This window comes from Pomacea canaliculata, linkage group LG8 (assembly GCF_003073045.1).
Source record: "Pomacea canaliculata isolate SZHN2017 linkage group LG8, ASM307304v1, whole genome shotgun sequence".
NCBI classification, from domain to species: domain Eukaryota; kingdom Metazoa; phylum Mollusca; class Gastropoda; order Architaenioglossa; family Ampullariidae; genus Pomacea; species Pomacea canaliculata.
In genome coordinates this window covers 10,141,619-10,154,338 of record NC_037597.1, presented here as the reverse complement: position 1 = coordinate 10,154,338, position 12,720 = coordinate 10,141,619, and the positions used below count along the sequence as shown (strand labels likewise).

Sequence of the window (12,720 nt, the reverse complement as noted above, 5' to 3'; positions counted from 1 at the left end):
AGTCTCGTTTCTCACAATCTCTGACTGATAAAGATGATATGGCTCGGACAGTTGACTAAGATTTCGCTTTGTCTGGTATCAGGGAGGGAATGAGAGCTGTGTATTCATTCTAGTAAAGTCAGCGTCAAAGCTACAAAGGTAGTGGAGATAGTTCTAAAATTTTTCGTGCTTTTGTTTAGTGTTGCCTCAAAAAAGTTACTTTTTGATCTGCCTGCAGACGTTAACACTCTCTTATTGAAACCTCCTTTGGGATATTTTCAAATACTTGATCAAAAGTTTCAAAGTAATGTTGTCTTAGTGTAACAGGCTGCAATGTCCGTGATCCTATGTCCCTCTGAGCCATCGTCTATCCGTCTTGGAACTTTGCCTGAAGAGGCTTGGTTCGTCGTATAGTCTAGTTACCTTGTTAAAGAATCGAGACAATGTTTATTAGAAAACATTTTCTGCCAGGTCTTCACTCAAACTAGTGCAGCAGAAACGTCCTCGCAAGATGCTGAATGCTTCTGTAGTGCTGCTGACAATTCTTTGGTTACAGCAAACACGGTTTGTGCGAGTAAAAGGCCCCAAAATGTCGATAACTGCTGCATTAGCACCAGGAGACCCAAAGCCATCCTAGCATACTCGTCTCTGCCCTCGGAGACCATATCAAGTGTTTACTGCAACTCTTTATTAGAGATTCCATCGCTCTTGTCCTGTCCATAGGGTTGGGCAGAGTGACTTGGTTTCATCAGCCATAATTCCAGACTATTCTGCGTGTCTAATATCCTCCAGCACAGCGCATGATAGTGTGCCATTATCTGGAGTCATTGTTTCGGGGAACTATCTGATATCGCCAGGTATGATGTAGAGCTGTCCCTCCACGAAATGATATACCGTTGACCCTCTTGCGAAATAACCCTCGCACGTGCTACAGTGCGCGGACAGGATTTATTCAAAGTTCCCGTGGGCACTGGGGTCAACTTAGCAAATCAGTCAGTCAATTAGATTGTCGCATTTTTTTTGGTGTTGTTTTGACTGCTTACTAAAGCAAAACTGATGGCGGTTGTCCTGCTCAATATTGTGGCCACAAAGAGGCAGTGCACAGAAACAAGGCTTTTCATGAAGCAAGATGTTGCTGTTGTGATCAGACTGGGTGAAAATCTGACCATAAACTGAAGTCTCTGGCTTTTAAACCGTCTTGTCAGCGAACCGACAGCAGCACGATCGTGTGCAAAACTCAAGCAGTCTCTATGATGTGGACTTGCCGGGCTTAATGAGGTAGGGCGAGGCCGCGAACAACACGACAACAATTGAAAGTATGATGATCTTGAATTCGAACTAGCAGCCAGTGTATATACAGGTCTCACAGAATGACCAGCCTTCCGTTTGCGGGAAAACAATGCGAGCAGCACTGTTCGAGTTCTCTGGAGCTTGTCAAGAACAACAAATAGTTACAATAGTCGAGCCTGGGCGATACAAATACCGACATAAGCTTCGATCTTGGTTTAAGAAAAATATGGACAATAAAGTTCACATTATTATCGAAAGACAAAGACGTGTCGAAAATGACTTCTAGGTGTGCTGACAAACTGGGAATAAGTAATGATTGATATGAGGCATATATATTGCTTCCAGGATTACGCCCAGAATATACGTGGTAGGCACCAAAGAAATAGAAGTGAAAGTTCTTGACATAATATCGAGTAAAGATGTCAGTGAACAAGGACAACACCTCTCGTGACCTTCTGTCCATTTAACTGAAGTGGTTGTTGTATTATTCATCGAATCACCGTTGAGACTGTGTGAACAGACAGCAGTACGGGTGAGAAGGAAGGGGAGGTGAGTGGGAGGAGGTCGGCTTGCTAGCGGCACAATATTTTTTTGGGGGGGAGAGGGTTGGGGAGAAAATCAAGTGTCATACACAGGCATCTCTTGCAACGTGTGGGAAACCGTTTAAAACAGCAACAACAGTTGCGAAAGATTCTGTGTTAGGGATGTCTCTTAAGCGATCATGGTTTTAGGAAATTTAGAGGCAAAAACTACAAATATCAAGAAAAATGATTCAGAAAACAATCGTGATGGTAAATATTAGGGAGAAGGGGGAGTACGGAACATATATCTTCAAAGCTATTGGATGTGGAGCACACTATAGGCAAATGATGTAAAAAAAAGTTGTCTTGGAAAGGTGTTTTTTTTTTTTTAAATAAAAAATGCTTTTAGGAACCCCGCCCCAACCACTTTCCCGTGACAACCTTGCCCCGAAATAGTGTTACATATGCAGGAAGTGTCACCGTTAGCTGGTCTCACTCATTTAATTACTACAGCAGCTGTACATAGGGGTCAGCAGGAATAAGTGAACTATCGACACTGAGGTCCATCGCTTCGTATCTCTGTAGCCATAGCACCAACACCATCACAAACTCAGTGTCTGATTGAAGGTCGATCGACGTCTGTAGGGTCAGGCAGATGATAAGCTCGTGACTGCATGTTAATTAGTGTTGCCTGGCCGAGAACGTCAGGGGTCGGGGTCAGGGTCGGGGGGCAGGGCCCTGGATCGTTCATATCACGCGACCTGCTTGTGCCTGTGTCATCGTAGCTTCCGTTTATTATGCCAAGTCCAGCCATCCCAATCACACATTTCAAGGCTTGTATCCACGCTTGAAATAATAAACGCTCACCCGTTTGTATGTACCAGAGACAGACGGTGAGCACATCTCGATGTATGTGTACCTGAATGAACGGCAGTATGGTGCTCTTCTGCAACATGTCGTGCGTAATGGAGTCTGAGATCGTTCCTAGAATCCATTTAAAACGGGGCGTTACGAATGAATAGAGCTCTGTTGTAAAAAGGGAGACTATAATATAATTTAAAGTCACGAAAACTCCAAGATATTTTCCAACGATTGGGTTTTGGTCACTACTAAATACTAATATAGTTCTCAAAACCTAAGCAACACACAAGTCTTTCGCAACTAGAACTCTCACCTGCTTTTAAAAAAGATCATTACCACAGCTTCTGTAATGTCTGTCATGGCAGCACCTGATCATTAGCATGCACTTTGACTTTTTCCTTAATTGGCGACAGGGATGACGTTCAACTAATTCTTATTTAGGCGTCATTTTAAAATAAATCTTATTTTGAGCGATAAAGGGATGTTAATAAAAGGAACTCATCACCAAGCTGAGATGAAAATTCAAGTTTGGCTTTGGTGACTGATGTTAGAGAAAGAGATACAAGGACAGATATAAACTTTTGGGTACTTTCTGCAGATATCTATAGTTCACGCTGAAAACTGTTGGGAAAACTGAACGTCTATTTTATTTATACAAAATATACAATAATTACAAATATACAAAATAATTTTCAGGAAGAAGTATATATAATTCTTTTGAACAATTCGAGATTCATGTACATATTAATTTTATTTGTCAGTAATATATATATATGTTCATTTGCTTCAGTTTTGCTCTGTTCATCTTAAGGCATATGTACAAATATAGCACGTAAGTGGTCGAAAACATAGCAGAAGAAGCAATAATGTCGACTGGATTATTAAAAGAAAAATGGACTCTAAATATAGGAGCCAGTTCATTTGTGAGTCAACAGCTCAAAACATCCGCTTGCACGAATTTAAATAAAAGTCAAGAGAAAAGCCAGTTTGTGTCACGAGTCCACGAAGAACGAGAACAGACAAGTTGATACATCATCTAATATGTCGTTTAAGTGGTAACATGTCGGTGAATGTTGATGTTTTATTTTTATCAAAAAGGTGAGGTGACTGAATGAGACGCAGCTCGACATTGTAACAGTCGTACTTCGTGGGTCACGTGACAGATGACGTACAAATAGGAGACCCCAGTGGCGACAGGGGCAGTCATTCAGTAGGAGCGAGGCAGCAGCAGACGACAGGGAGCCGCAGTGCACTTGGGGGAACGTCTGCGCGATCTCGAGTTCTCGGCGATAATGTCTGACCTCTCTCTCACCCATTCAGCTGGCGTGAAAACATCGTCTGTGTCCTTTTGAAGCCGTGCTAGCAGCAAACTTCAGTTGTACTCAGAAACACGGTCTGTTCACACAACGCCAAGTTATTCTGCGCCAGATATTGTACGGGAGGCGTTGTACGCCATCGAAAAACATCTGGATTGCTTATATACAGCTGACAACATGGGGAGACTGGCTGGAAACAACAATTTCAAGTGTGTCGTCGTTGGGGATGGTGGCGTCGGAAAAACCAGTATGCTGCTTCGCTACGTCAACAACGACTTTTTGGTTGAGTACATGCCTACCTGCTTCGACAGTTATTCAGGTGAGAATGAAAAGAAAACTGACCGGTATCTTGTGTTTAAGTGAGACAAGAGTAACATAGATCATTAACGATGATAAGAAATTATGCTGAAACCTTATTCAACGTGCCTTGATTCTTTCCTCCATCTTATCCTCTGTCTCCCTTCCTATTTTTATGTTCCTGATCATCCTCTGCTCTTCATTTCTCTTTACATATTTCCGCAAGGCTTTAATTGTGTCTAAATCATCTTTCAACAAAATCTCTCTCTTAACATTCAGAATTTTGCTCTCCTTTTCGTAAAGCACTTGGCAATATAGTAGGGGTGTCAATAATACCGAAGCCGTGACAGTAAGATAAGATATGCTGGTGTAGACACTAACGAATTCCGTTGTGGTGAGTATTGTATGTCAACCGAAGTATATAAGCACAGATATCAATTACTAAGTATCTTATTCTTCACACTGTCTAAGCCTATTCCCCCTCTCTTGTATAAACAGCCTCTCAATGATGGGACTCTTACATCTTCACAAGAAGGTGAAATGAACCTTAAAGTCCTCTACTATTTCACCTTTTCAATATGATTCTTCTCCATTGCGAGGAATGGTCTTTTGTATCGATCATAAATACATGTACAATTTATGTGTTATGAATATATGTATACGTATTATGAATATTAGTGTATTTATGTTGCGATATGGGTTGTAACCTCTACTGGCCACAGCAGTGTGTCCCTTTCCCTCACCATCCATCTTCAGAATACCTCTTGTTCTAGCAACAGTAGGGGTGCAGAGAGATTTAAACAAGATAGTAGCTCCATACAACACAGTCCTGTCACAAATGAATCACTGATAACGGGCGTGCGAGAGACAGAGAAGGAGTTCTAAGATGTGGCTGTGCTATAGCCGATCCTTGTCGTTTCCTGAAACTTGACATTTGGAGTTTCACTAGTAAACTGCTTAAGATAGTTGGAGAGGGGATGATACAGGAAAAGAAGGAATAGAAAGACAGGCATGATGGTTTGGGTACTAGTTCGTCTAAGCTGGCAATAACTCAGTGATGAGGTCAGCTTCCATCCAGTGGGCGAAACCACGAAGTTACATACAATATTGTATGAAGTGTAAAACACATCACCTTTACCAGCATTTATAAAATATCTGTGTATGCAACAAAAAGTGCAAATAGGTTTAAATCGATCAAATATAAATACCTTCAACTATTTCTAAAAATGATATTGAAGAGTGAAATAGGCAGCACTATCATGGAGTTATAGAACTCATGGCACTATCAACATAACAAGACATGTACAGTATCTGAATAATTAACTCTTGCACCCAGGCACATGCACTCACACATTTTCCTCTGCAGTACAGGTTGGAATCGTTTACATACGTTTATACATTAAATCACAGAACTATGATTAAGTTCATTTATCTTCTGCAAAGGCGTGTGGAAGGTTTGTCCAACATTTTCTGCAACATGTATATTTTCATCTTCAACTTAATATTTAAATTTTCTTAAAAATGATTTTTTGTAAAAAACATTATAAATAAAAATAAGCATAACATTAATAAACACTGTTGTGGGCTAGCTGTTATCAAGTAATAGGCATGCAAGCTTGTTTTTCGGTTGTGAAGTGAATCTGCATCCATGTAAGTCGATCAGTTTATCAGCAAATTAAGTTGACAATCTGGAACAAAGACACGATCAACACTTTCTCTAATTTTCACTGAAGTCCTTAATTAGTTATAGGCTAACGTGTATGCAACAGGTTTTAGGAAGTAATGGCTGCTTTAAGATAAGTCGTTTAACTGAAAACGAATACCTCGAAATCATCGAGTCATGTGTGGTCAGGATATTGGCATTCAACAAAGCTTTCGTAGATCAGAGTTCTTGTTTGTTATCATTACTAAAAGCAGACTACTTTTATATAAATATTTATAGTTAAAAACACAAGATCTATTTTTTTTAATTGCTTGTACCCACAAGAACTGTGTCGATGTCAAGTGTCGACTGCTTTTCATATTTCTAAACCCGAAGAAGTTCGAAACCGAGTTTTTGCTGATCACGTGACAAAAATCTTGTTCTTACATGGGCCGGAGAAGGCGCGGGCCGCGAGCTCGTCATCTGAGTAACTCCGAGGGCCAAACCGAGTGCAAGACGTGGGAGTGTGAGCGTAGGAGTTGTCTCTCCTTACCGGTTGTCTCACCTCGCCACACACACTCGCGGTGCGATCCGCGACCCGCTTGGCCGCGAAGCATGTCTGGAATGTGTTTTATGAATTCTCCGGCCTGTGTAGTCCACTCCTCCTGCTTCCTGATAAACGGGGTCATGCTAATTTTGTGGCTTCTTCCGCCACTGGCTTGACACTTGGGACCTGTGTGTCAACAACGGCCCGGATCCACCCCCTTCTTCCGTGAAAAAGAGACTGAAAGCAGCTAGCATATCAAGTGATCATGCAAACAAATTTTTCTTCAGTAATCTTTTTGTTTCTCTCATATGCCTTTTCAGCCACTAAATGTATTAAGCATCGGTTATGATTGTTCTTCCGGCCACACGGTATGCAAAGAAAACACAAGTCGCCGCACGGACTCCTGAGAAACGTGTCGCAAAGTAGGTGGGGTAGTGTTCTATATGGGTTATGAGTATGTCTGGATGTTCCAACCGGTGGGGAGTAAGAAAGTTTTCCTAAAGATTTTTAGAGAAAGACTGAGTAATGTTTTCTGTCTAGAGTGGCACACGTCTGGAAAATACTTCCCACTCTTATGTATATATAGTAGCTTTAAAATCTGCTCACAGCGTTATAAAGACCAACCTGAAGGGTTTGTGCTTTTTACAGATATCGGTAGATGTAGGCGATATAAACCTAACCTGTAAATTTCAGTTTCCAAAACCCTAATTCTTATGACTGATACAGCGCACGTAAATTTTACATCACTAAATTTTATGGAAAAAATTGACCGAAGGCGTAAAGATTATTAAAGTACAGAATCATAAAGCATGGCGCCCCACAGCGCACTTATTAGTAATGGCATTGACACTGATTCTATTCTTTGACTTTCACAATTTAAAGGGGTCTGAAGTGGTATTTAGATAAAATATCCAGAAAACTGTTCATTAGCAGAAGGTCATAGACTACACCCCATAAGTATGGGTTGCACTCGCCAGTCGTAAATAAGTGTCGAGGCGTGACCACAACCTTAAGTGGCAGTCCCTGCCGTAAATAACGCTTGTACGGTTTTAATCTGATATTTTTTTCTTTTTGGTATGTAGTCTTACACCATGTTCTCTTTTATTGTGGCACATCATGAGTTTATTAATTTTACAAAATGATGATTATGACTTCGTGATGACAAATAGCCCAAGGGCGGAGAGGGTGGGGCATCAACAACATGCACAGTAGTGTACAGCCCTCGTCACTGGGGCTCTTATCTTGCAGCCTCTTGCATAGGATATACTACACACACCCCGAGTCTAGTCAACATTAGCTGTGTACCGTCTATATAACCAGTCTGAGAGTTGGGGGAGGCAAACATACAATCACACAGATTCTTACATATTTATCATAGACACATAGTTGTTACGATAAGACTAGCGAAGTGGTGTTACATAAAATATTCTATTTACACTCCTCACTAACAGCATTAACTTCAGAACTGACAAGTTTCTACAAAGTGCCAGGGGTATATGTTTCTCACGAAAATCTATACATCTCATACATGAAAGTAAAGGGATGCTCCTTTTTTTTTTTCGTCCGTACAAAACAGACAATTAACATGCTATAATTATTAGTTTTTCACGGAATGAACTTTAATGGGGGAAATGCGTAGTTTAACTAATACGTTTGTTGGCATTCCTTAAACAACTTTAATGAGGATTATCTGTAAAACTGTGAAACAAAAACTGATTTGAAAGTTATAGGGTTATCCGTTACGAGGAATATATGCAACACATGTAACAAATAACTCAGAGAGAGAGAGAGACTGAGAGATGAGAAGTAAGGAAGGGAGCGGCACCTAGCGTCGTGTTACTGTCACTAGCATCATGTTACTGTCGCTAACGATGCAAGTGGAACTTGCTGACAGAACCTGTTGGCTGGTAAACAAGTGTTGCTGCTTCTATTTACTTCAGATTTTGTATGGAGATGAAGCTGATGTGGCAAGTGAGTTTGTCTGTAGAGCTTTATTTCCAGAGTAACTTTTGAAAAAGAAATTTCACAGGTATAACAGGGAAACAACATCAATAGGCCTGGCTTTAAACAGAGGAAACTGGGAAGTTTGCACAAACGAAATGCGGCATTGGCAGACGTTTTGTTTTCAGAAACAGCGCAACAAACAAAAGAATAGGGGTTTCCCGCACTCGGTGATTTTGCTTGCTTCTAATTTCCGCCTTTAGAACAAAGTCTTCCCCCAACTGTGTATCTGTTGATTCAGTTCTCTGGCGGAAGTGAAGTGCAATCGGCAGCTCCTTCCCCTACCACCGCGCTGTCTCCTCCGCGCACACACCTTCTCGCCCTTAGTTACCATCTCGCCCTTAGTTACCTTCTCGCCCTTAGCTACCATCGAAACGTCTCAAAGCCGAGGTTTCACAAGTGTCCTCTCTTCGCAACACCTTAGTGGTCGGGCGAGACTATAGACTGAAATAGCTCTCAGTGCGTCAGAGACATCGGTGATGAGTCATCGGGATGGTACGGAGCACAACTTAACACGTTTTCAAACTGTAGTTTTTACATTTTACGACTCGACTGAATACGATTATTGAAAAAAAAAATGCATAAAGAAAACAATCAAACATCTTAGTCTAAAAATGAGTAAAAATAATCTACAATAATGGTCTTGTTTGAACTTGTTTGAAATTGTGTTAAACATTTAAACTAACATGTCTTTATGTTGTCCATATGTGTCAAAGTGTCGTGAATTGCTTTATTTCTAAATCACAAAATTATTTAATTAGCATTTAGAAGCAGATGGTCGTTTAGTAGGTGTCTGTAATGTCCGCCAGGGGGGAGTTATTTGCTCAAAGGCCTCATCCTTTCCAAACATCCTCATTCTTTTAGTAGTTCAGAGTTTCCTTTCCTCCTCTCTGTTTATCGATTTACCCAGCCCCCTGTTTCCTTAAACAAAAAGAACCCTCGGATTGCGCTCATTCACCATTGCAAGACAACGGTTGGCCTGGCGCTGGCGTAAAATCAAACAAACAAAAAACAAACAAAAAATGTTTAGCCAGCAAACCCAGTGTTGATATTAGCAACGTTCACACCTCTGCATTGACAATTTAATTTACTGGGAAAACATTTGGCCTAAACATTGCTAAGTACACTAAAAAAAAGCTTTAGAATCACACGTGACCAGAGTCCAAACCAAAATTAGAAACACTAGGGAGTTGTTGTGTTGGGCGGAACCAGTCAGAAAAGACGGAGTCCTTGCCAATAACCACTCAAACCTCTTGTTCGACGCTGCTCCTTTCCTAAGTGCAGTAGGGATACCCTGTCCCCCACTAAAAGAAGAATATTCAAACCCACAAATATACAACCCACAAACCTGTCTTTCTATCTATCTCTCTAGATGTGAAAAATCGTAACTTTTGATTATTTGATTATTCCGTTGTTTGTTGGACATAAAAATCATTGAGAAGCACCGCTGCCTGCTGCGTATTCTAGATGTTTTATTTTAAGCCAGGATACATTTTTCATTGTTAAAGTTGGGTTAAAGGCAGCTGTACAGGACATCCTCCTTGATCACTTCAAGAACTTAGTTAAAACATTCTTTACTTTCGGGATTTCTGTCTTTCCATAAATGTGATCCGAATTTCCACATCGTCACTGTCCGTCCTTGACATGATCAAGTTAACAATGTCTGATTTCCTGCGGATGTTTAATGCACAATGGGAGCGAGTTTTGAGGTGGTGGCCATACCAGAAGTGAACTTCCTGCCTTTTGACAGATGAAGGATGTCTTGTGACTACTTCAGTGACGTGGTTGACCTGTGTCTCGTGGTGAAGGTGGCAGGCAACATATTTGTTGTTGTCTGTTTAGGCTTTTTGCTAATAAGTAACTTATTAAAAGGAGAATCTTTCCTGGCATCCTTGTTTCTGATCTTGAAACTTAATTAACTTTTAAATGCTGTAAATGAAAGTGATCTTTTTAAAGATGTCTTCAATAATAGACGTGGCTGTTACAATTTAAGCTTAACGACGCGCGCGTGTGGGTGTGTGTATGTTTGTGTGTATGTATGTGTGTGTGTGTGTGTTTTTTTTTTACTCTAACAGTTCCTTTGCATCTCGGGGAAAAACAAGGCACAATGGAGCTAATTGATACGGCAGGACAGGTGAGTTACATTGTTAATATGTCATGAGTCTCCTCCTTACCACGACCATTAGAAAAAGTGACAGATCGATAGGGCTGGGACAAGCTGGTACGATAGACTGGTAACGAAAGTCACAGAATGAAGACAACTTGAAGAAAGATGATGAAAGATGACGATAATGACTTGTATAGTACTGTATCATACAAATGACAGGTGTGCTAACTGCGTCTAATGATGTCTGATCAGAAATAAGAACAAAAATTAAAAATAAAAATAATGGAGGAGAGTGGATAATAGATAAAACAACATAAAAATTATAGAGCTAAAGAAAATTAGGCAAGCTGGATAAACAAGAACAAAATGTGCTAATAATAATTAGGACAAATCCAAGTTACAGGATAAAAGGATATTTGAGTAGCAAATGGTCTTCAAATTGCACCCTTAAATCTTCAGGCAGCTGTAACAGGCTGATGAAATTACAGAGCACGGAAGCCTCATAAGCGAAAGTATGCTGGCGACAATCAGCATTAATTTTATAATTATTTTCACTTCAAATAACATATTATTTCCTTTTTAACTGACACAAGAGACTGGAACAAGGGAAACATCGATAAATGAAAAAACTTTTTTAAAAACATCATAAGGAGAAATGGAGATGTTGACGCATTGCTTTATTCTGCAGGAGACCTACGACAGGTTGCGCACCCTCAGCTACTACGACACCGACATATTCGTCGTCTGCTTCTCCGTCGGCAGCGTCGATTCCTTCATCAACATACGCAGCCGTTGGCTGCCCGAGCTGCGCGACTACCGGCCTGACACGCCCTTCCTGCTGGTCGGCACTCAGTCGGACCTGCGCGAGACCAGAGACGGTGGGGCTGAAGCCTTGGTGTCCTCCCACAAAGCCAAAAGGCTTGCACGGAAGCTGGGAGCTATAGGGTACGTGGAGTGCTCTGCCCTTACTGGACACGGACTGGACCGAGTCTTCTGGCAGGCCACTGCATGTGCCGTGCAGCCTCAGAAGAAGAGTAAATTTTGGTCCAGCATCAAAAACATTTTCGTCAAGCGATGAGGCACAGTTAAGAAGGATTTTGATAACAGGGCAAAATACATTTATTTCTATTAAAATATATTTTATAGAAGACATTCCACAGCACTGGTCTTTGGCCAGAGAACGATGTTAAAAACCGTGGCCAAGGTGAGGGTCGTGCACTTCCAGGAGAACGGAGTTGGACTTCCCGTACTTTTGTTATTTCAAGAGTGTGGATGTCTGCTGTGCAATTCAATATTCTCAGTATATAAGAAAGTGAATAGCAGTGTGTGTGTCTGTGTGTCTGTGTGAATGCTTACGTGTGTGCAAGTATTGGGCATATATGTATATGCATACACTTGTATATATTTGTGTGTGTGCATGTGGTTCAGAAATACTTGTCATATATATATATCCACGCACACAAGCAGTCTTGCTTACGTTACTTAAAATTTGTATTTTTCCATTTTTCACTTGTTCTAGTATTTCTGAGATCAAAGTTCTCGAAGAGAAAGATATTAAAAACGGATAGCTAAATTAATTATTGCTCTCGTTGTGTAAGAGACGTGTGGTGTTGATGTTTCGGGATCCAATGAAGAAGAGTAAGAGGGCTCTAGGACTGACAGTATCCCAGCAATGGTGGGAAAAGGTTATGCAAGTCTGAAGCTGAACTTTCGAGAGAAAAACCTTCACCACCAAAGCAACAGTTCAAAGACCTTTGACGATTCGCACACTTACGGACGGCAAAGCCTTTGCTCTGGCACAGCTCGATAGATCAGGTTCATTTCCTGGCGATATCATTGATTTTTTTAGCCAACTTCTGCATATTCTTCTTTTATCTTTATTCATCAAGCCGTGACTTGCCTTAAAATGATGGACTCTTTTTTTTCTCATTTATTAAAAGGGAAGACTACAAGACAAGAAACTGAGCTAAGACAACTTCAGTAAATGAATGTTAGCAGAAGCCCCCCCCCCCACTTTATTGATCTGATCAATACACAAATAAGAGACCAATAATGTTAGTAGAAACATTCTCTCATTGATCTCATCGAGACAGGAAACAAAGCGGAGATAGAAAGAACATAGGTAAACAACATTAGAAACACTCTCTCATTGAATCATT

General features: G+C 40.7%; 1 protein-coding gene across 1 annotated transcript; it reads left to right on the top strand.

Moving 5' to 3' along the window:
• The first annotated feature begins 3,654 nt into the window (after positions 1–3,654).
• LOC112570864 (cell division control protein 42 homolog) lies at positions 3,655–12,138 on the top strand. The gene is made up of 3 exons (XM_025249537.1): positions 3,655–4,286; positions 10,530–10,588; positions 11,250–12,138. The coding sequence occupies exons 1-3, from the start codon at positions 4,145–4,147 to the stop codon at positions 11,637–11,639; spliced, it is 591 nt and encodes a 196-aa protein (XP_025105322.1). The 5' UTR covers positions 3,655–4,144; the 3' UTR covers positions 11,640–12,138.
• The last annotated feature ends 582 nt before the right edge of the window (positions 12,139–12,720 follow it).

Coding starts and splice junctions, on each gene's coding strand:
- LOC112570864 (XM_025249537.1), top strand. CDS start 4,145: ATGGGGAGACTGGCTGGAAACAACAATTTCAAGTGTGTCGTCGTTGGG. Junction 4,287..10,529: donor CTGCTTCGACAGTTATTCAG/GTGAGAATGAAA, acceptor TTACTCTAACAG/TTCCTTTGCATCTCGGGGAA. Junction 10,589..11,249: donor TAATTGATACGGCAGGACAG/GTGAGTTACATT, acceptor TTTATTCTGCAG/GAGACCTACGACAGGTTGCG.